The following is a 23,013-nucleotide window of genomic DNA, read 5'->3' on the forward strand; positions in this document are numbered from 1 at the left end:
CCTGAGGACCCAAGGGAAAGAGGGCGGATCTCTCCCTAGCCCATAAGTTCAGGGTCTTCCCGTGGTTCTCCTTCAAATGGGGACCAACTGCCTTACCTGGAGCTTAGGCTCCTCTGCTATCTTTCCCCAGTGCTGTTCCTTGCTTAGTTGCTAGTGATTAGTATCTGAAAGAGTCATAAAGTAATAAAGGAATAAAGTCTCAGAAAGAATTCCACGTTGTCTGTGTCCTGAGTTGGCTATTGGTGGGGACTGCAAGAGGCAGCTAGGGCACTCCTGACAGTTACTCTGTTGAAGTGAAAACAGCAAAGAGACTAGTGCATACAGACATTTATGCCACAATAAATGTGTTAGTCTTTAAGGTTCCATAACACTTTTTGTAGCCATGGTGATTCAGAGAAAGTGTGCGCTGTTTGGCACTACACCACCCCCTGGTGGGGTTCTCCTTCTATATATATATATATATATATATATATATATATATATATTGGGTCTACAGCTTTTTTAACTGATAAAAGTTGATCCTGTCGAAAGCTCAGACAGATTGCTTTTGTTGTGCTGAATGCATGTATATGCAATCATACATGCACTGGACATAGAAGGTGATGTCTCCAAATACCAGCCATTTAGAAGATGGAAATCTGTCAGGCTATATAGAACACAAGACGGGCTGGATAAATGACTGCCCAGTTTCTGGGACACAATATACAGATACGCTGCAGAATGTGCAAGTAACTTGGCTGGAAATTCACCAGATTATATGTTTTGCTACCAATCAGATCTCCCACAGATTTCAAAAACTTGGTTGTACTTAGTTCTTCGTCTGAAGGTCTGGTATCCAGTCTTCATAAAATTATACTTTTTGCATCTACAGGGAGCATGGATGGACTGAGACTAGTGTGGGAAAGGGATTTGGGACCAGAAAAAGAACCAACCAACTGACTAAAGTCTTCTTTGTGGCAGGAAAAGTTCCTAAAGTCTGTATCAGCCCAGATCAGGGAAAACATATTGAAAATATTGTGGCCTTTTTCAGCACCAGGTTAAGACCTTTTTATTTTCCCAGACTTTTTAGTCCTTCAATTTTGTTTTTAAATGTGTTATTATGTTTTTAGATACGGTTTTCCTGCTGCTGGTTTTCACTCTGGCGTTATTCTGTTTTAAATTTTATGTTATATTTTATACTATGTTTTATTATGTTGTATTTTAGGTTTCAATTTTTGTGAACTGCCCAGAGAGCTTTGGCTATTGGGCAGTAGAGAAACGTAATGAAGAAATAAATAATCAAAATCTTGCACTGCTGCGACATTGTATTCTTATTAGTGGCAGGCAGCTCAACTCGAAAGAGGCAAATGGTGGAAGCCTCTGGGACCACCGCCACTACAACAAAGGCAAAGGCGCAAGTGTGGCCAATGTAAGGTGCATGTATGCGAGACGACAATCTCCACCTCTTCTTTCATGTTTCAAGCTGCAGGGCTGTAAACGTTCATGGTTCACTGGCAGGAGACTGGCGAGGCAAAGCTGGAGCTCTTGAGGCTTCGATGAGGAGGATTTAAAAGGCGACCTGTTAGGTGCGAAGGAGAGAAGCTGACTGCTGAAGGAAGCAAAATGCGTCTTGCAGACTCCCTCTGGCTCTTTCAGAGGGAGAGCTGCTCTCCCGGTGGGAGGGACTCATGGGCAATCCACGGAAGTTATTCTGTGGCTCACTTAGTGAGAGGGGAGTTTTGGGGCAGATTTTCCCCCCAGCCACCATCCTCCAGAGTCTTCAGTCTGAGAAGGGGAGAGGCCTGCCTGTCACTCCCTGTGGTCAGTCACACGGGTAACGCCTGATGCACCACATTATATGTGGTGCACTTTTGCCACCTGTGTGATGCAGAGCTCTGGACAGCACCGTTCTGTACTGGGAGAGGACCAGTGGGGAGCAGCAGCAACCCCACAAAGATAACTGTAGAGCCAGTGTAGTGTAGTGGCCAGACTACTCTGGGGAGACCAAGGGTTCACATCCCTTGGGCCAGTCACCATCTGTCAGCCTAGTCTACCGCGTAGGGTTGGTGTGAAGATTAAAGGGGGGGAATCATGTACATCACCCTGAGCTCTTTAGAAAGAAAAAAAAGTTGAGGGGATAGGAACATAATAACTGAATAAATGACATTTGAGCCAGATCTTATGTTTCTTCTGCAATGTGGCCTGGCCAGAGCTCTGGTGAAGTCCCAGGGGAAAGGAATTCCATAGATGTGGAGCAGATCTGGAGGTCCCCCCACTCACCATGTGCCTTCAACGCTTGAACTTGGTGCATGGATAGTGTTGTGAAGATGGTGTGCTTGGACACTCTTGGGGACTGAGACTCAGGGAAATTTGAGTTCAGCTTCCTGCTCCAAGAATACTGGTTGGAGTTGAAAGAGATGAGCAGCATCTCAGAGCGATGTATTTGTTGCTAAGTCTTGAGGTAAGCCAGGTAAGTTCATCTAAACTGGGCAGCCTTCACTGCAAATTTAGCTGTATTAAACATTATAAACCTCTCTGGGCTGGACAGTAGGTGTTTAATCTTATCCATATCACTGAATGTAGGGATCTTTGCTACAAGATTCTGCAAATATTTTTGCCTGGGTCCATCATACAATTTACAATACAGCATATAATGTATGGTGTGGGCTGCCACAAATGCTGTTCTCTGGGAATTTTCTTGAATTTCCCTTCCAAAAAAATTGATTTCATTGTCTGACAGCACAAAGCTGTATATGCCTTGTGAAGAGAAGATGGTTTTAATTCAGACAGGTATTTCTCTTCTCCATGGCACTGTTTTAAACTGGGGAAGGTGTTAAGAAAATCTGGATGAACTAATAGCACCCATATCCGTCCCTACAAACAAGTCTTGAAGCCGTGCTATATTTGTTCTTGGGCTGTAGCATTTGAAGCTCCGGGAACAGACACATCACATGGGGCTTCTGATCATCAGATCCAGCGCTCTCTGGTGAGCCTTTGCTCATTGCTAGGGGTGTACGGATTACTTACCCCGTTCTGCTGGGGCCGTCCGCTGGGGGGGGAGGCAATCTGTCCCTCCCCCCTGGAATCCTCCTCACCCAGCTCCGCTGCGCTGTGGCTGCAAATGGCGGCTGCCATAGCGGCCACCATTTGCGTCCCTGCAGTAGCCGTGATAGGCTACGTATATATTTATGTAGCCTATCACGGCAAAAAGCAGGGATGCAAATGGTGGCCACTATGCCATTTGCATCCCTGCGTTAGTCGTGATAGGCTACGTATATATTTATGTAGCCTATCATGGCAAAAGGCAGGGACGCAAATGGCGTCCCTGCATTAGCCGTGATAGGCTATGTAAATACTTATGTAGCCTATCACGGCTAAAGTACAGAGGAAATGGCGGCTGCAGACTGGGGCAGCCATTTGCAGGGCAGCAGACGGCCGACAAAGGTAGGCTCCATCCCGGGGGGATTCTGCGGGGTGGCGGGGGGGATTGCTCCATTCCGCCACGGACTCTGGGGGGCCTGATTCTTTAGAATCCGGCCTCACTGGAGTCCGTGGCGGAATTCTCTAACATCCCTACTCATTGCTCTTTCTCAGTGCTCCTTTGGAAGTTACAAAGAAGCTCTGTGATGAAGCCCACGCGTTGCATGCAAAATGTCTTATGTTCAAGCCTCGGTGTCTCCAGGTAGGTCTGGGAAAGACAGCTGTGTGAAATCCTGCAGAACTGCTGCCAGTGTGCTCCTTCACATGGGGCTTTTATTGCATGCTCGTGATTGGTCAGTCACGGAAGTTTGCACGCCCTTTTCACGACGTTGCCAACCTCCCAGAGCATCTCCCATGGTTTTTTACCTTTATCTCCCCTTTAAAAAGATTGGAAATGCAGTATTTAAATGTAAATCCGCTTTAATGGCCATGTGAAATTGCACAGTTCCACTATCATCACAGCGCCATGAGGTAAATATAGGGTGGCTTCATATGATAAGCTACTCCATCATGGAAGATATTCTGCACTGCTTCCCTCCCACCCCGCTCTGCCGAAGCTAATGGAGGGAGACATAGATGCTGCTCTGAGCTCTTTGGAAGAATGGCAGGAAAACATGTAATACAGAGTTGATGTTACATATTCTGGGTGTTCCTCTCTGACTGGGTAAATTGGGGTGCCCTCTCTGCAACCTCAGTGGAGTGAGCAGGATGAGGAGAAAAAGAATGAGCATAGCAAATTCTGACAAAGCATCCCCCTCTCAGCATTTCCCCCCCTCCCCCCAGTTCTTGGACCAAGCAGAGAGAGAGGCAGCAAATTCTGAGGAGATGGAGAAGAGGCTGTGAGAACTTGCCAAGAAGGCAGCCCTGAAAAGAGCCTGTGTAAGGAGCCGATCTTAATTCTGCAAGGAATCTAGAAGCAGAAGCACTGGCAAGCTACGGGATAAAAAGCCCCATATGAAGGAGCCCACAGTGTCGTCTGCGCTGTTTAAGCTCTTTCAGCCTGAGGGCCAAATTCCATTCTGGAGAAGATCTCTAGTGGTGGGTGGCACCAAAGGCAAAAGGGGTGGGGCAAAACACCCCAAAGAACAGCATATTTTAGCTTAAATCTCTTACTGCTGGTAACTAAGCCTTAGGAGATGCATGTCAACCTGTTAGAATTGGGGAAAAACTGCCCCAAAGGTGGGAAACAACCAAACGATGGGTACCAGGGAAAGGGGGTAGGGCCAGAGGAAGGGGCAGATCTGGTCCATGGGTCTGAGGTTTCACACCCCAGTGTAGATATTTGCCAGATTGGAATTGGGTCCTTGGACTGAAAAAGGCTCCCTACCCTTGGTGTAGATATTTGCCAGGTTGGAATTGGGCCCTTGGACTGAAAAAGGCTCCCCACCCTTGGTGTAGACCATGCGGAACTAGGCGGCCCAGTCATCTTTTGGTAGGAGGCAGCTTGCACACGACGTTTGACGGGCAGTGCTGCTTCTCCCCAAGCTCCTGGGTGCCATTCAAAGGAGGGCGTTCTGCATTTCTCCTATGGGCGCATTGGCATTCTGTCCTCCCATCCAGATCATGCACACATCCCCACATCAAACAAGTCCTGCAACTGGGGGGAGAGGAAGTCATCTGGGGAGGTTTTCACCTCCCAGGGCTGCTGGTCTACTGCCAACGGCTCTCAGAGTGTCAGAAAGTTCTACCTTCTTGCTTTTGTTGGAGGTAAACAGACCTAGAAACTGGAAGCCTGACGCAGCCGCACTCTTCTGGGAAACCTCCCTGGCCAAGTATCGTTGCCCAGATCCAGCGAGCAACACCTCAACCAATCGGCCTTCCTTTGCTTCACCCCCGGGGAGTGGATTGCTGTGAATGAGGACAGGTGTCCTCTCAGCCCAGGGGAAGGACTCCGTTGCTTCTGTGTTGAGGCTGCGGTAGCTGCTCTTGCCTCTCCTCCCTACCTGCACCTCGGTAGCTTGTTGTGATTCGACAATGCGACGGGGATGCTTGGGTTTTGTGTCTGGAGGGATGGAAAGGGGAGAGCACTTCCTGGATGGAATGTGAAGGTCCAGGGGAGGGGAGTTGCAGGAAGGAAGCCTGGCAGTTGGGGCTGTGGTGGAATGTTGTCAGTTGGAAGTGGAAAAGCAGGAAGGGGAGGGGAGATTAGCTGGGCAAGAATGGATCGAGGAGTTCACAAGTTCTCGTCACGTTCGTTCTAGACTTCAGTTCACCGTGGATTTGTTTCTATCATTTCTCAAATAATCTGTTGTTAACAGTGGGTAATTGTCAGTGAAACTCACATTCACATACGCAGTGCAGGAGTAAGACTGGAGAATGATGATCTAAACCTTCTAAGTAATTGGTAAGGAACACCCTGGAGAACTGCGCAATTATCCTGGTTACACATGTGGGGCTCGCCACGGCAGTGTTTTGTCTTCTGGCCTGGGCACAAACACAGTCATTCACTCATACGCTCGAAAGCCTTTTAACCAGACCCCATTACAGTCAACCTTAGCATCCAAATGTGTACAACTCAGCCGTTTCCCAAATAATATTTTTTAAAGGGAAATGACTCTTACCACCTGCACTGGCCCACGCTGCACACGGGGTGCCGAAGCGCTAGGAGATTTTACAGGTAGGATCTCTTACCTCTTGAGGACATGCTCGCTGTCTGGCATTCAAAAACCCCGGTCGCAGGCTGGCCATGCCACTCTGACACCAAATCGTGGATTCCATTAAGAATGTTTCATTAACACACGGCCCCATCAAATTGATCACTGGAATGAACTTAATTAGCATAATGAACCACCCTACCAAAAGGGGAAGTGATAGCCCAGCCATTGAAGATTGTGCCTGGGTGGCACTCTCTGGATCTTCTTCAGAAGGTCAGAAAGAGCCAGGGGTGTCTCTGATCCCCCCCCCATTGGTTTGCCTGTGAAGAGAGGTGAGATGCTTCAGTCATTTCCCAGGAACCATCCCTGTATTCTGGGACCTGTCCTTGGTAAGGTCCAGTTCCTATTTTGTCTTTATTTTCCCTACTGTGGATAATTTCATGGTGCTTTAAAAAATGCATATGCTTGCTAAAGAGCGTACTAGCTTTCGTTCCATCTTACTAAGCCTTAGGAGAGGCATATCAATCTCTTAGAATGCGGGGGAAAACATATAAAATCATTTGGCAGTTTGGAAAGCACCAAATGATTGTTGAGCAGGGGAAAGCGGATTGTGCCAGGGGAAGGGTGCATAGCCATCCAGGGAACCCCGGAGGGCTGAATGGTGTGGTAAAAGTCCAAACTGGACTTGGAGATCTGTGCCCAGCTGCCCTCCAATTAAGCTCTGGACAGGCAGGTAAGATCAACTCAAGTTTATTCGTGTACAACGAAGGCAGCTCTGTCAACCCAGAGGCAGTGCAGATCAACACTCACCAGTTACATTTATAATCATAGTGTGGCTAAATAAATGACATCAGCCAAGCCCAGTGCACATGTCAGCTCATTATCAACTGAGCTTTTACTGAACCACCACTCCCAGCTTCTTCTCTCAGATCTCTGCAACTTTTTGCAAGGACAATGATTCTTATGTCTGGGGTGAGTTGCTGTGGAAACAAGATAAGTTATCTCTACTGTCCTAACAGTTTCTTCTTTTATACGAAAGAAACAAAGACAACTTAGGCTTTTGAGGAATCTGCCACGTAGGCACGAAGGAGCCAAGACGACATGGCGTTGCCTTAGTTATTTTCTATAATGGGAGCCCCAAGTGGGCCACATTTGGCCCACAGGCTTGAGGTTCAACACCCCTGGTGTACATGGTGCTCAGTTACTCAGTGCTTTCACAAGAAATTTGTTTTTTCCTTAATAAATTGCCTTCCGAGGTTGGTAAAATGAGTACCCAGCTTGCTGGGGGAAAGGTAGTCACGACCGGGGAAGGCAAGGCAATGGCAAACCACCCCGCTATAGTCTGCCATGAAAACGCCAGTGCAAGCGACGTCCCTCTAGGGGTCAGTAATGACCCGGTGCTTGCACAGGAGGAACCCTTCCTTTCCATGCAGATGTAAAAACCTACTTTGGCCAGAATGTCTGTCTTAATTGAAAGGTGTCCCTATTCCTCTTTCTGCCCTGCAATCGCAACATTTGCACATGACGCAAATACTGCAATGTGTGAAAAATGCCCTTAAAACTGATTTAGATGTGTAAATCAGCATAGAGGCAGCAGCCCCAACAGATGTCTTTCTGGTTCCTTCCTGTGAATCTGAAAGGGAGGATGTGCTGTGCCACAGGCTCTCTGAGGCAGTGTGTTCCAGTGCTGTGCTGCTGTGATATTTCGGATGTTTTTCAGGGCTGACTCAAAAACCATTTAATTGAAAACTGCCGTCATAGCTTCCCTCTGCATTCCTTCCTGAAAGGCTGAGCCAAAAGCACTCAAATCTTCAGATGATTTTCTTCTACTCCCTTTATCAGCTTCATGGGTGTTTTGTTGTTATTTATAACACTATTATTACAGGTTTTAATCAAGCAGAATTATATCTAGAACACTCATCAGCAACAATGACATTATTATATCTGTCTAACTCATTGTACAACTACAGTACAATAAATTCACGTGTTATATCGGAAGATAGGTATGATTTATTTCTGCAGTATTCGGTAAATGTAAACCCATTCTGGGCAAAATTATTGCACTTCCTGCTTTTATTTTTCTGTAACTATTTCACTTGGGCATCACTGCATAATAATATAATTTATGTTCCCATTCAGAAATGGTCAAGAATGACATAATTTCCTAGGAACACAGCTCACAAATTCTCCCTACAATTATATACGATATGATCTCTCGATATTATCAGTTCTATAGTTAACTCTTGAACGCATTCCAAACTGATATTTCCATTCAAACTGTTGCTTTTGAAACAAGAAACTATTTAAACTCACTGAATTTAGTTGCCCTTTCTTTTTTCTCCCCCCGCCCCCCCCCAAATGTCAGATTTAATTTTAGACCTTGCAGGCTTCCCTTAAGGCGCATCTGTTTTCTCTCATAGCGGAGCTGGTGTCACAAGGCTTGGACTGTGAACTGCCCCTGTGGTTCACAGGGCACAGGATATGCAGAACAAAAGGAAAGAAGGAAGGAAGGAGGTGGGGGGTAGGGAGTGGGGAGAGAGAACTGTGTTGCGTGCACATCTGCTGCTTAATTGGCTCACTGGCCTTTAACCAGACAACCAGAACTGTCAGGCGCAGACAAGGTTGGAACAAAAGTACAGTGGCATGTTTCAAAGTATGCAGCGAAGAGGTACTTTAGCATGACACCTGCCTTTCCAACAGGGACTGAGTTTCCAGGATGTCGGGGACCAAGATGCTGGAAAAAGCCATCAGCTTGGTGACGATCCGGAACGAAACAGTTCGACAGGCCCTGGCGGAGGCCCTGGCAACTTTCCTCTTGATGGTGAGGAGGAAAAGGCCGTTGTCAGAAGTGCCGGGAGGGAGTGGGCAGAAGTGGTTAGAGGTTTGGTCACAGGAATGGGAAAGTTTGGCAAAGTTTAGTGCTTGAAAAAGTTATGAGTGGACCTAAAGCACCAGTGCTGTTTGCAGAGGGATGCTGAGAGTCACCTTTGCTAAGGACAGGACAGGGCAGGTTAGCAGGAAGAGGGGCAGGCAATGCAAATGAATCGAGTCCTGAGCTGGTCAGGCCGAAGAACCAGATTGGTTTTGTTTTGTTGTTTTAAGAGAGGTCAGCGTTCTCACATGACCTGTCTCCGCTCTCAGTCTGAGAATGCTGTGGGACTGGGAATGCCGTGGTGGGCCTGGCATCTTCCTTTTCTTTCCAGAACTGGTCATGGGATCAGAGCACTTCCGCTACACAGAGAGGCTAAAGGACTCAGGGCTTTTAGTTGAGAAGGAAGGCGACTAAGGGAGGGGGGGTGTATTGGGGGTCCAGTTGCAGACTAAAGGTGCTCTGCCCATCAAACCTTGAGCATATCATGCTCTTTTATGCTGAATTAGACTAGTGGTCCTTCTAGTCCGGGGTGATCTTTGGCTGGCAGCTTCTCTCCATGGTCTCAGAGAGGTGTATTTCCCAGCCCAGTTAGATATCCTTTGCTTCGAGATGCCAGGGATTTATTCTGGGACTTTGGGGCAGGCAAGGCTTGTATTCTACCACAGATTGATGGACCCCTTCACTTCTATTAATCAGCCTTGAATGTCAAAGCAGAAAGTGAATAACCCTATCAGCCTGTTGTTGTTGTTGTTCAGTCGTTCAGTCGTGTCCGACTCTTCGTGACCCCAGTATTCTTGCCAAGAAAACCCCATGGAACGTATCAGCCTGTACCATTTGGTAAAACTATGGGATGGGCCAGCATAACTCCCAGTTTCTACCTGGGACATCGGTTTCACCCATGTTTGTATTTCCACGCCATCCTTCCGTTGTTGTATTCCAGCCCATTTTTTCTAATCTCTCCTTGTTGCTGGACCAGCTTCTCAGTAGGCTGAAGGGGAAGGTGTCATTCTTCTACTCAGATGGTGGATGCATTGACAGACACCGTCCTCTGTTCTTTCCAACAGGTTCTTGGCTTGGGCAGCGTGGCCCAGGTGGTGTTGGGGAAAAAGAACTTTGGGGAGTATTTGAGCATCAATCTTGGATTTGGATTTGGCGTCATGTTGGGTGTCCATGCAGCTGGCGGAATCTCAGGTGAGTCTGGCAAATAGGTGTGGTTGGAGCTCAGACTCAGCCTTGATTGAGACCATCTCTACATGCAGTTCCCAGGGTTAAGAACCCAATTCCCCCTCCATCATCTGTTGGGCAACTTATCTGGGGCTATTATGCTGAGTGTTCTCTTGCTGTAGAACAGAGGTGTCAAGTTGGCTCCTTTTGGTATATCTTTTCTTTTCCTTACCATTTCTGCATTTCTTGTTTTAACAGATGCTAAAAAAAGGGGCTTTTGTCATATTTTATTGTATTTTCATGTAAAACACTCCTAGTAAAAATTGGTGAGGTAGAGGGTTCATTCATTCATTCATTCATTCTCCCTTATGTTACAATTAATTAAAACAATAACAACTCTTGCATTGTCCCTTTTTGGGTTGCTGCTGCTGAAAGGTGCTCACATGAATGCGTCAATAACCTTTGCAAACTGCGTAACTGGAAGACTCCCTTGGCGCAAGCTTCCAGCCTATGTGATCGGCCAGTTCCTGGGATCCTTTGTGGCTTCCTGTGTTGTTTTTGTACTATATTATGGTATGTTGCCTCCCCTGCCCCAGGCCTCCCCCTCCTACAAAGCCCTATAGCTGGCGGGAAGAAAACTACCCAACAGAAAATGGTCAGGATTTGTGCCCTTGAAGCAAATATAGAGTCTACAGGCACCCAGCCCACCAGTATGCTTTTCTGGTAACACAGCCCCCTCATATAACACATATCACAATCCTATCACATCCTTGCAATCTCATGTGTCATGGAATAAAATTTCTCCTTTAATTCTGAAATTTTATTTTCCACATTTTTAAAATAGCATCACAGCCCATGCTAGGGCTTTATGCCCATGGGCCTAAGCACCCTCCTTTTTCTATTTTTGTTTGACATAACATCAACTGTGAAGAGGAGTCCTACAAAGCTTGCTGACGATTTTGTAACTTTTTGGTTGGGCCTGATAATGGTATTAATTAGACTGTCAATGTTTTGATTTTTAAAAATAAAATTCTAATGCACCACCGTGGTTGCAAACATTTTCTAAATAGACCAGTTCAGTTTGAAGTTTTATTCTTGTGGCCTTTTTCACTGCAAAATCATTAATAGTCTTCCCACAGTCCATTTCTCTTGTATAGACAAAACAGTTAGGTGGCTTAACTATTCTTGCCCCATAGTAGAAGGCTTGCAGTTTTCATAGAATCATAGAATAGTAGGGTTGGAAGGGGCCTATAAGACCTGGCTGAAAGTGCCCCCCCCCCCAAGCCATAGGGCTATGCACACTTCACAGAAAATTAGTTGTAGTGTGTGTGTGTGTGTGTGTGTGTGTTAAATCTCAGTTAATGAGATGAGGGTAATTCATACTCTTTTCCAAACACTTTGGAGTGTATATCTGTGAGAACTAGACATTTCCTTACTATATTTTGGGCCTGTAAAACCGACTAGTAGCACTGGCTCTCACTGTCCGTGGGATCAATGACCCTGCTTATTATAGGCTGAATCTACATATAGCAGTTACACCGTTATCATACTGTTATCGTAACTATTGGTACACATGACACCAATGGGCACTAATAGTTATGATAACAGTATGATAATGGTATAACTGCTATGTGTAGATTCAGCCGTGGTGCTTTGTCCCTCCCTCCTGCCTATGCAAAAGGAACTCTGCAGCTGGTGGTTCTTGAGAGAGCATGTCACATAGGGATGTCTCTGGCTTGCAGTTTTCCCTCTGTCCCTCACACAACAAGCCGTAGTTTAACTGCTCAAGCACGCTCTTTCTGTTCTAGAGAAGGGCCTGGCAAGTCAGCAAAGTCCCTGTTCAGAATGTTCTTCGTTTTCCTGTAGCACAGATTTTGATTGGCTTCAGCAAATCTCACAAGATCTGGACAACAGGACATGGATACAGGAAATAACTTTCCATGAATATCTTCAAGAATGCCCTACAATTTAGCCTTACTTTTTCATCAGGGTAATGGGGTTGCACTCTAGGCTGCAGGGTCTCTGGACCCCAGTGAAATATAGCCTCCCCCGTGTGCCCCACCACCACTTGACTCCTGACTGCACACAGGATAGAAATGGGAACAGTCTGCAATTCCCAACATTTTGTCCTGGAATGTCAAATCACACAAGATCTGGACAATGGGACCATAGACGCGGGGACATAATGTTTCCGTAAACATACTCAAGCATGAACTACAGTTCAGTATCAATTTGTTTTCCTTGTGGTAGTTGGGTTGCAGCCGGGGCTGGGGCCCCTTGGATCTCCAGGCTCCAGGAAAGCATGCCCTGCCCTCCATCCTGCTGGAAGCTCCTTCTGTGCCTGGACAAAAAGTTGTTTGGGCTGACTTAATTCTACAGATTAATAGGGCCTGGCGAAATCCTACCAGCCACTGCATGTCACCTCATCCCTGCTGAATTGGCAGCCACAGCACCGCTGTCTGGCCATGAGCAGTGGTGGCGCCTTAGGGCGCCACACAGCAGCTCCCTTCTTTAGCAAGCTGACAAGTGGGGCAGCAAGCAAGGCACCTGGCTTGGTTCTGTTGCTGCAGACCAAACTCAGGATTCCTGGTTCTCTGGTTCAATGCACATCCACCAGTGATTGGCCAGTAGGATAACCTCATCTTCTGGTTATTTCAGGGTGCACTAAAAATGCCCTTCCCCACACACACATTCTTCACTGATGAGTGATGATGAGCATTGAGCAGGGGGCTGGACTTGATGGTCTTGTAGGCCCCTTCCAACCCTACTATTCTGTGATTCTATGATTCTGTGAACACGATTAGAATGGCCAGAAGAAGGAAGCAGAGAAGCCTCCCTCGGAAGCTAAGGAGACACTCTCCTTGCCAAGAGTGCCAGACAGTGCAAGGGCAGGATGACTCTTGGCTCCAGCAAAATTCTCAAACAAACCCAAGTCCGTTTTGGCAGACTCCCCTCCTCACAGTGCGTTTTCATCATTCTTATTCAAGTGCTTGATTTGGTTTCTTCTCCTTCCATCCTAGAGGCTCTGCAGGATTACACCGGGGGAAACCTGACTGTTACCGGGCCTGCTGCCACTGCCGGCATCTTTTCCACGTACCCAGCCCCGTACATGTCTCTGCTGGGCGGGTTTGTAAACGAGGTCAGTGTGCAAGGACTGACGGCCAGCTGCTTGGTTATAAAGCCACTGCTGGAGGGCTGGGATAGGGTAGAATGTCGCCAAGGCCCATCGCCACTGTTCAGGTGTCCTTTGCGTTATCACCCTCTGTGGTGTTGGAGCCTTGCACCAGGGGAAGAAATGTGCAGGTGTTGTTTTTGCTTTAAATTATGGCTCAGGTTTCTCAGGGATGCCAGGTTCCGACTTGATATGGTAGGAAGGGCTGGCATGGTGTAACAGGTGGGAGGAAGGAGCGCTGGTGGAGCGGTCAACTTGAGCTGCACGTGGCTGCTTCGCCATGGGATGAACACGACATGGATCCAGTTCCCAACACACCGTTCTTTTGGTCAAGTGGATGGGCTCTTCAGGGGCTTCTATTCCAGAGTTCAGCTTAGGGTCCTAGGAAGCTTTATCCCTGCATCCAGAAAACTAGCTCATCAGGGGAGGATGCCAAGCTAGACCCCTTCTCCTCAACATGCTAGTCTTCTGTGTGCAGGGAGTCCTCACAGCATGGAATCAAGCTGATTGTCTAGGTGTGAGAGCCGCAACATCTGGGTGAACTGTGGCTTGGGGCAAGGCATTCTCTCGCAGCCTCAGCTCCTCTACCCACAGTACAGGGATGATAATATGGACTGGCCTATCTCACGGGGCTGTTGTAGAGATGGTTAGATAATGCATTTCACGACCTTTGGAACTCTCTCCCAAAGGAAGTTAGACTGGCCCCTTCTCTCTTCAGTTTTAGGCGGGCTGTTAGACCCTTTTTGATATTTAAAATCCCTTCCCTCAGCACTCTGTTTTTAAGATTCTCTCCTGCTCTCAGTTTCTGCTGAGAAACAGTTCCTGCCGTTGGTGCTGTTTTAAAGTTTTAAATAGTTTTTTAAAGTCTTCAAATCGTTTAACCTTTTTTAAAAATGCTTTTTAAATTGTTGCATGTTTTAACGGCAAGTCACTTCCTGGCCACAGGTGACTAAGATATTTACAACTAAATGAATAAAAACATGGCGATGGCAACTGTTACTATATACGTGGCCCCTCGTTAAGAGGGCAACCTGGCCGTGGCCCTTCGGCATCCAGGGGGTTAAGCAGTGAGCATGCGGGCGTGGGTGGTCCTCTTGCCCTGGGTTATGGGGAAAGAAGGGTTGCAGCAGCTCTTCCTGGCTGGCCCCTCCACGGCTTCCCAGCCCTTTTTCTGAGAGGCGTCTTTGGAGTCTTGACTGCCCCGTTCTCTCCCGTCCTTGCAGTTTGTTGCCACCAGTGTGCTTTTGATTGGCGTCCTGGCTATTAGTGACGCGAAGAACGCAGCTGCCCTCCAGGGCACCGGCGCCTTCGTCACGGGGCTCCTGGTCGTGGTGATTGGCATGTCCATGGGGATGAACACTGGCTACGCCATCAACCCTTCCCGGGATTTGCCACCCAGGATTTTCACAGCCATCGCCGGATGGGGGATGGAGGTCTTCAGGTGAGTGCGTTACCTGTGTCGCAAATTCCTCCCCGCCACCCATTCGATGTATGCCCTGTTCCAATCTGTTCCTATTTAATTTGTATCGCTGAAGGCTACTTGGATTCTGAGCTGGCTTTGCACCCCTTAGGCACAGGGAGGTTGCAATCATTTGCCTACTAAAAAAAGCATCCCAGTTGCAAACACTTCTCTGTGCTACACCGGTCTGATGCGGGGAAGAAGGGCTGTAGCTCAGGTGTAGAGCGCATGCCTAAATGCAAAAGGTTCCCACTGTACTGTCTCCAAGGATCTTGGGTAGCAGGGCTACGAAAGACCCCCGCTTGAGACTTTGGATACTGCCAAGTCACAGCATGCAGTGCTGGCCTCCACAGACCACTGGTCTGAGTCAGCGTACGTGCAAAAATATAAGGTATTTAAAAAGAAAGAAAAAGAATTATGAGGGAATGTATGGATGTTGAGCCCTTTTTCTTTAGGATGTGAGTGGCCTAAAGCAGCTCTTTAAAGTGCACCTAGAAAACAGTAGGCTGTGTCACTCATATTTATTTGTGAGCTAAAGGCCATTACATAAAACCTGCCTACAAAACAGCAGGAAAATCTGGGTGTACATAGCAGGGTTTAAGTATCCTGACAGTCATAGCAGAATGAAAAACAAGCAGGCTTCTAGCCGTTATGGATGTGAAAATAGGTTTGACCCTCCTGGACAACACTAAATGAAATTGCAGAGAATAGAGGGATGGTGCACTTTATTTCTTTACCACATTTGTAAGGGCTGGAGTAGAAGTATAAAAGTTGCCTTTAAAATGGACGCGGGTCGTACCATCTCTTCAAGAAGCTCAGGGTGGTTTGCCTGGAGTTTCCCCATCATAGAAGTACAACAGAGGATACCTGAGCAGACAGCATAATTGCCCAGAAAGAGCAGCATATTGAAATAGGTATACTGTTTGATGTGATACTGCTGGGGAAATGACAGGCTAGTTCACACATGGCAGATTCCTTACTTGGTGGCTGTAAGATCACGTGATGATTTGCAGGTGTGAATTGGTCCGTCATAGCTAGAACTTCTATATCTCCTCATGCTATGATTTCAGTGGGATTGGTTGACACATTCAGCCACCAGCGATCAGGTAGGGAGAACAAGGGAGGCCTGTGCAAATGTATTCCAGGCCTAGGATTAAGGACAGCCTTGATTAAATATTCAGATCTTTAAGACATTTCCTCCTTTTATCCATGATCACATATTTGATGCAATAGGCACAAGTTCCACTGGACCAATACATCCAAACCTGCATACCTTCTCTTACCCTCCTCTTGGAATTTCCTTCCTCGGGTTTGGTCTAGATAACCTTCAAGGTCCCTTCAAAATCTATGATTCCTTCTATCCAACTTGATCAGTGTCCATGCTCTTCTAATTTTCTGCTCTTCAACTGAAGCCAGTTAGCAAGGAAAATAACACAGATACACAGCGTGACAATCGGCATGGGCTGAAGAAATGGGGGAACGTAGGTTTCATAATGGTGGGAATGGGGTGATGCTGCTTCTTGATACAAAATGAACGAACGAGACAAGTTTTAAAAGGCTGCTACAAAGAAGATGCTGGCTCTGGTCTAGTCCACCAGAAATAATGGGAAAGCAGGAGAGGGGCTCAAACGGCAAGCAGGCTAACATCCAGTGGTTTTATAACAGCTGATGGGTAGCACTGGAAAGTTAAGTGAGGAAGGATGCAATCCTATGCATGTTTAGACAGAAAAGGTCTTACAGCTCCCAGCATGCTGGCTGGGGAAGGCTGGGAGCTATAGGACTTTTCTCTGTCTAAACATGCATAGGATTGTGCCCAAAGATGCCTTCTGTAGAGACGCTTCAGAAAAGGATGAACAAAGGTTCTGGGAAGCCTGTTTTGGGGGGGTTTACCATCTCTTGCAAATGGCTGGGCTAGAATCAGCCTTCCACAACCGGGTGCCCTCCAGATGTGTTGGACTGCAATTCTCATCATTCCCAGCCAGCATGGTCTTTGGCTGGAAGTTGCAGTCCAACACATCTGGAGGGTGCCCGGTTGGGGAAGGCTGGGCTACATTAACTTTTCATACTGCATCCAGGTCTATATTGAACCAAGAGGGCACCAATGCTGCTATTGTACAAGCAGCGTCCATGTTGCCTGCAATTCTTCTCCAGGCTTCGCCGAGATCCAACTGAAACCAGCTTTGCCTTTCCTTACAGAGCAGCAAATAACTGGTGGTGGGTCCCAGTCGTCGCCCCAACGCTGGGGAGCCTCATCGGAATCTTGATCTACAACATCCTGATTGACTTTCACAATCGCCCTCAGTCGGCAATGGAAGCCAGCAGGAAGCTAGACCTGGAGGTGGGGGAGACCTTGGAGGCCAAACTGTGAGCTCCCAGCTCCCGTCGATGCCAGCTGCAAGAGTTCAAGCGCTGCTTTCAGCAGACCACCATCTTTGCCTGTACAGTCAGACATCTGATCATCCAGAGCACTTTCTATGTGTTTCTGTAATGTGCGCACATACACCAAATAAACACAGTGACCTTTCACAAGAAAAATAAGGGGAATATATCTGTTGGACAGTATGGAGGAAAACCTAATCTGCTTGTGCCTGCATGGTGCCCAGCAGTTACATGGGAAACTGCTTCTGCCGCTCATGGGTTGCAAAATCGCTTGGTCTTGAATCTCAGGGCACCTGTAAGCGCCTTGTAGAAATCGCTTTAGGCATGGATTCTCAGACTGGGTGCCGCAAGAAGGGCACCTTGAAAAACAAACCAGCGTGCTGGATGCATCCACCAGCAGACGTTTCCCCTCAGAGGGGAGGGTGTTTGTGTGTCCCGTGCTGCTCTGATTCCTGCCCCTGGCCTTAATATATGGGCTGGGACAGCATCCCGCTCGAAGACAGCAGCCTGCACAGCAGGTGTCAGTCATGGGAGAGTCCCAGAAGCATCACCATTGCTCAGGAAACCCCATCCCTGAGCCAGGAGTGATTAGGGTGGGCAAGGATGCTAAAGATATACATTTTCAATTTAGCTTTTACAGTTGTTGTGGTATTTAAGGTTGTTTTTAATGTTTTACTATGCCTTTGTTTATGATTTGTGAATTCTGGGAAACCACCTGGGTTGGCTGGAGAAAGGTGATATAGAAATGCAATAAATTAGATAGATGGATGGATGGATGGATGGATGGCAATATTATAACTGGGCTGTCCTACAGTTTCAAGGATGATGCCAGTTCACTGTTCCAGGAATGGGTAGGAGTTTATATATATTTTTCCTGAGTGTAGGAAGGAAGCGTCCATCCACTTTTAAAGCACACGCACAAAAAAGGGAAACGCTGCCCTTTGGCTCCCATGGTCACCAAGTTGTAACGCTGAGCTGTCTGCATTTCAGCTCTACGTTTTCCATGGGCCTTGGTGAAGGCTACTCATGGGCACGTGGCTACTCCATACCCTCCAAATGTTGGTCGTCCCCCAAGACCTTTCCCCTTCCAGCTCCCACAATTCACCCCTAGGGGTAGGCTGTACTGTAAAGCAACCACCACCACCACCACCCGGGAGGGACTTTTCAAGTCATGCAGTGCCCCTCGGCAAGGTTAGGTGCTCTGCAGAGCAAAAATAAGACCTTGCAAGGCCGTGTTGTTCAGCTGGCTCGCTCACAAGGCAAAAGTGCCCCAAGACACACACGGTTGCAAGTATTACACAATCTCACCCTAGGGCAGCTGTCCCCAGCTTGGTGCTCTCCAGATGTTTTGGACTTCAGATCCCAGCATTCATTCCTGACGATTGGTCATGCCAGCAGGGGCTGATTGGGGTTGAAGTCCAAAACAGCGGGAGGGCACCAGGTTGGGGGAAATTGCCCTAGGGTGATACTCCTGCAGAGCTCAGCCACCTTTGCCAAAGACAGCCACCGGCATTGCTGGCCTGCAGCCATAGCACTAAGTTCGCACAACACGCTAATCCACACTGTGGTTGATTGAACCAGGGATTAGAGTGCTGTCTGAACTCAGGACATTTTTTGCAGAATGGCTTGTTAACCATGTAGTGTGGCTTATTTTTCTCAAACAAGCCACCTTGAGAACCCATGCTTTGTTGTTGGGTTGTTTGGGGAGATTAACAAGCCACCTTGCAGAAAATATTCTGGGTTCATACAATGTGCTAAACCGTGGTTCAACAACCAGTCAACGCTCAACCACTGAGTGTGGGTTAGTGTGTGGTGTGAACAGCCCCTTGACCAAGTCACCCCCCCCCCCCGCATTAGCTCATCTAGTCCCACGCTATCTGCTGTGACTGGGAGCAGCTCTCCAAGAGGCAGAAATCTCTGCCAGCCACTCTCTTTTTATCTGTGTTTAACTGGAGGTGGTGGGGACTGAGCCATGCACCCCCTGCATGCAACAGACGCACCCGGCCGCTGAGCTAAGGCCCTTGCAGCTGCGGCCCACGCCAGGCTCTTACCCACACCTGCCAGATTTGCAGAGCACTTTTCTCCATGTGCCAAGAATGGGTGGGACCGAACTCAAATGCAACTGGGTCTACCATCAGAAAAGGTAAATCAATTTGACTGCTCCCCAGTCACTCCGCTCCCTAAAAGGACGCTTCCCAGGGGGTGTCTACTTTTGCGTATGCATTTAATCCGTTCTAGATAAAAGGGGGGTGGGGGCAGGAAGATCCACAGGCAGCAGCCCAGCTACCCCGCTTTTGCATTCTGATCTTTGGACAGTTGTAGCAAGGTTTACTCCAGCGATGTGTGTTCTTCTCCATTCAGCCAAAGCCACAGGTCATGATGGGCGCTAAGGAAATTCAAGCAGAGCCTTAAGGCACCTTAAATAAATACTTTAAAATAAATATCTTGGTCCTGTCCCAGGTGATGCAGAACTAGTGCTGGAGATGCTAGCTGTGGAATGGCGCCCAAAGGGACATCAGGGCTGGGGTTCACGCCTTCTTGATGAGCTTCCGGCCTGCGGTGGGTTCTTGGGGGTCACCCCCGTTTGGCCCTTCTGGGAGGAGGGCGGCTGGGGTGGTAACTTCTTCTTGATTACTGGAGTTTTGTTTTTGCTTCTAAAAACCTTGTTGGGGTCCAGCTTGTTCACAAACGAATCCGCCTCCTCTGAGAGGTGCTCTGTGTTGATGGCAATAGGTTTGTACATGTTGAACCATTGCTGGAAAACAGGAATTAAACATAAGAAGCAGGCCAGATATTTAGGGGGGTCAGAGGGTGTCAGATGGGAATGTTGCTCAGGAGCTCGACATCCTGCGGGAACCTCAGGGCTCACGCCCAAATCATTTCCCTTCTGCTGCAAACCCAGGTGAATGCCCGCCCTGCGGTATGCAAGGCTCAAGGGCCCCCGGAGTGCTTGCCTCCTCTGCCACGGCGGTCACGTTCCAGCGGACGACTGCTGCGCCATTCTCTGCTGTGCAACAGCACCACCACCATGGATGGCCAAAGGGCAGTATTGCAGGTGACCACTTCAGCAGGAGACAGGCGACACAAAGGGCCAGTCAGGTGCCACCTGGTTCTATACAGCTGCTGGCCTTGACCTAACTCCTCAGTGACAGACTGAGCCTTCAGGCTGCCACCTGCCTCCCTCAGGCAGAACGTGCATGTGCAGATTGGAAGAAGCATCCTGAGGTGGCTTGCAGGCCAAGAGAGGGCTCCCTGTTGCTCGCAGGACACCTGGGGAGCTGCTGGAAGGCCGTTCGGTTGTTCCACCTCCTGATCCTCTAGCATCCCAGAGCCCTCTGCCAGCACGGCCCTTTTGATGCTGTCCTTCTCCGCCACGTCTGGAGAAAAGAGGAAGGGAAGCGAGGCAACACCCCCCACACCTGATGGAGCAGGTTAGACGTTCCAGAGATGTCTGATCTGGCTGTGGTCACGCATGCCTGAGTTACATCCTGCTGCATTACTGTTGCACGCTCTCTCCATGGGGCTGCCTTTGAAAAGTGTCTGGAAACTTCAGCTGCTCCAGAATGCTGTGCCCGGACTGTTGACCAGGGCCACTTACAGGAAGCACGTGGCTCCCTCGTTACAGCAGGTCTGTTTCCGGGCAGAATTCAAAGTGCTGGTGATGACCTATAATGCCCTATATAGCTTGGGATCAGGCTACTGGAAGGACCGCCTGCTCCCATACAAGCCTGCTCAGGTCTTAAGATCTTTGGGGGAGGCCCTTTTCTCGGCTCTGCCACCTTCAGAAGCATGTTTGGTGGGGACGTGAGAAAAGGCCTTCTTGGTGGCTGCTCCCAGGCTGTGGAATTCCTTGCTGAGGGAAGCGAGGTTGGCCCCTCTCTGTTCTTCTTCTACTGGCAGGCAAAAAAGGTTTTTATTCAGGCAGATCTTTGACATATAAGCTGGTCTGCTCCTGAAGGGTTTTTTAAACATTGGTCAGTGCTCCTTTTATTCTTTTATTGTTGTTTTAATGGATCTATTTTTCTGCTATGTTTTAATTAAGATTTTGTTTTTAATATGGATTCTATATGCCATTTACTTAAGTGCCATTCTTGGGCAGAAAGATGGGAGATACATTACATACATAAACCAGGTGAGGCTGCAGAACAGGTCAGAGATGGATTTGCATGCCGTGGGAAACGTTTAACTAGACAATCTGCCCTGATGCAGGGAGGAGGGCACTGGGGAAGGGGAGGCGATTGGGTTTGGGTGCGGGAGGAATGACGCGGATCCCAGGCCTGGGGTGGGTGCGGCTCTTGGTTCCAAAGGCCGTCCTGATGTAGAAGATTGCTGTAGCTCAGCCCAGCCCTGCCTGCCAAGACAAAGTGCCCATCTGATAATGCAGCTATCTGAACTTGTGATAAAAACGTTGCTTGTGGAAGAGGATGGAGGCTGCTGCTACAGAGGCATGGGCTCTCTTGAGGCCTGGCAGAGGACACGTTACCATCTGTGGGAGGACAGGGTGGTGGAATGAAGCTGGACGTGGGTCTCATCCAGGAGTCTGAGAGATGAGCTCTGTGGTAAGAGGGCCTACTTGGGATGGGCCCAGAGGAGGCTGGTGGTTTGGATGTCAGTGGGGTGGTAAATCCGCTCTGGGTCTCAGTCAGAACTCTAAAGGAGCTTCACACCTGGGATAGCTCCTTTAGAGCTGACTGGTTCTGACTGAAACCCTGAGCGGATGTACTGCCCCACTGACACTGGAGCCACCAGCCTCCACTGGATGGACCAGATCCCAAGTTTAACCCCTGGCTGACCCCATGGTTCTATCCTTTAGAAGTTCTACATGCTGATCCCGGCACAGAGCTGCATACCAGACCCCACACAATAGTGTGATAAATACCATACAGTAACAAACTCAGGCTGCTACGACCAGGGACCGCAGGTACTCTGCGTTAAGGCAGTCATGGAGGATAAGGCGACGGCTGGCAATTAGTCTTGATGGCTACATGCTGCTGCTGGTATCGGGGGCAGTCTGCCTATGTTCACCAGTTGCTGGGGAACTTGAGCGGGAGGGTGCTATCGTACCCCTGTCCTGCTTGTGGGCTTCCAATTGAGGCATCTGGTTGGCCACTGTGGGAAAAGGATGCTGAACCTGGTGGACCTTTGGTCTGATCCAGCGGGGCTCTTCTTAGGTTCTTAACGGAAACTAATTTCTGCAGCCAATGCCAAACTTCTTCTCGGTGCTCTTGCGGCTGATAGTTTTATACGCCCTTGACACCTTTCCTATACTGAAAGTGTTTCAGCAGAGGAAACAGTGTGATCATCACATGTACATGACTCTACTTTCCATGTAGGAAAGGCATACCATGTGCAGCAGTGTTCCTCTCACTGCACTGGGATGAGGGCTGATTCACAGCCTCCCACAATATTGTAGTCAAACCTGTTTCAATCTGCTTCCTCTATTGGTCTGTACACCCAACCCTCCTGAACATGCAACGGGGGGCAGGGGGAGACCGGGATCATGGCCACCGTATGTGAGTGTGTGTCTGTGTGTGCATGCATGCGTGTGTGTGTGTGCGCGCGCTTTCTGCAGCAGCTAGGACCATACTGCTGCTGCAGTGCTGATGTGCTGGCGTCTACAACCTGGGGGATGGTAGCTGAGCCAAATATCGCAGCTGCCCAGAACTTGCCCCTCCATGGGTTCCTGGCCACATGTTTCCATGTGAAGCCAAGGAGAATCTGCTGCTTCCCTTCCCAGTTCCCCCTTGGGAGCTAGGAATGTTGGCGGGGGACTCCAGATGCCTCGGCCACACATGGGCCAAAGGCGCTCCTGCCGCCCCTTCCGGCAGGAAGAGAAGGAACAGAATGAGCTAGCGAGGCAGGAAGTGGCGAGTTTACCTAAAGAATCATAGAATAGCAGGGCTAGAAGGGGCCT

The 23,013-nt window shown here is 48.4% G+C and overlaps 2 protein-coding genes across 7 annotated transcripts in view; one reads left to right on the forward strand and one right to left on the reverse strand.

Annotated features, from left to right (window-relative positions):
* The window catches only part of TPGS2 (tubulin polyglutamylase complex subunit 2), a 45,157-nt gene that overhangs the window by 1,391 nt on the left and 20,753 nt on the right, over positions 1–23,013 (reverse strand). For 2 of the 4 annotated variants that reach the window (XM_084832831.1, XM_084832832.1), the window contains exon 7: positions 10,367–19,854. In XM_084832831.1, the coding sequence (XP_084688957.1) occupies positions 19,615–19,854 (240 nt within the window). In that variant the 3' untranslated portion in view covers positions 10,367–19,614. Of the gene's footprint in view, positions 1–5,741; positions 5,884–10,366; positions 21,586–23,013 lie in introns of those variants that run through there. The other 2 variants (XM_084832833.1, XM_084832834.1) reach the window with 2 other exon arrangements.
* Positions 8,570–17,239, forward strand: LOC146351907 (aquaporin-7-like). 3 transcript variants are annotated; one of them, XM_084832836.1, is made up of 7 exons: positions 8,570–8,674; positions 8,754–8,874; positions 9,990–10,116; positions 10,525–10,662; positions 13,110–13,228; positions 14,485–14,702; positions 16,917–17,239. In XM_084832836.1, the coding sequence occupies exons 2-7, from the start codon at positions 8,770–8,772 to the stop codon at positions 17,086–17,088; spliced, it is 879 nt and encodes a 292-aa protein (XP_084688962.1). In that variant the 5' UTR covers positions 8,570–8,674; positions 8,754–8,769; the 3' UTR covers positions 17,089–17,239. The 3 variants fall into 3 exon arrangements, with proteins under 3 accessions (XP_084688962.1, XP_084688961.1, XP_084688963.1); XM_084832835.1 differs by having other exon boundaries at positions 8,666–8,874; XM_084832837.1 differs by lacking the exon at positions 10,525–10,662 and having other exon boundaries at positions 8,666–8,874.

Source organism: Heloderma suspectum, chromosome 2, assembly GCF_057233095.1.
Source record: "Heloderma suspectum isolate Gila_16-S chromosome 2, 16-S_ref, whole genome shotgun sequence".
NCBI lineage: Eukaryota > Metazoa > Chordata > Lepidosauria > Squamata > Helodermatidae > Heloderma > Heloderma suspectum.

What these genes read in the sequence shown, in the direction of transcription:
- LOC146351907 (XM_084832836.1), top strand. Translation starts at nt 8,770, where the DNA reads ATGTCGGGGACCAAGATGCTGGAAAAAGCCATCAGCTTGGTGACGATC. An exon ending in TGGCAACTTTCCTCTTGATG is followed by an intron (nt 8,875 to 9,989) that starts GTGAGGAGGAAA and finishes TCTTTCCAACAG; the next exon opens with GTTCTTGGCTTGGGCAGCGT. An exon ending in TGCAGCTGGCGGAATCTCAG is followed by an intron (nt 10,117 to 10,524) that starts GTGAGTCTGGCA and finishes TGCTGCTGAAAG; the next exon opens with GTGCTCACATGAATGCGTCA.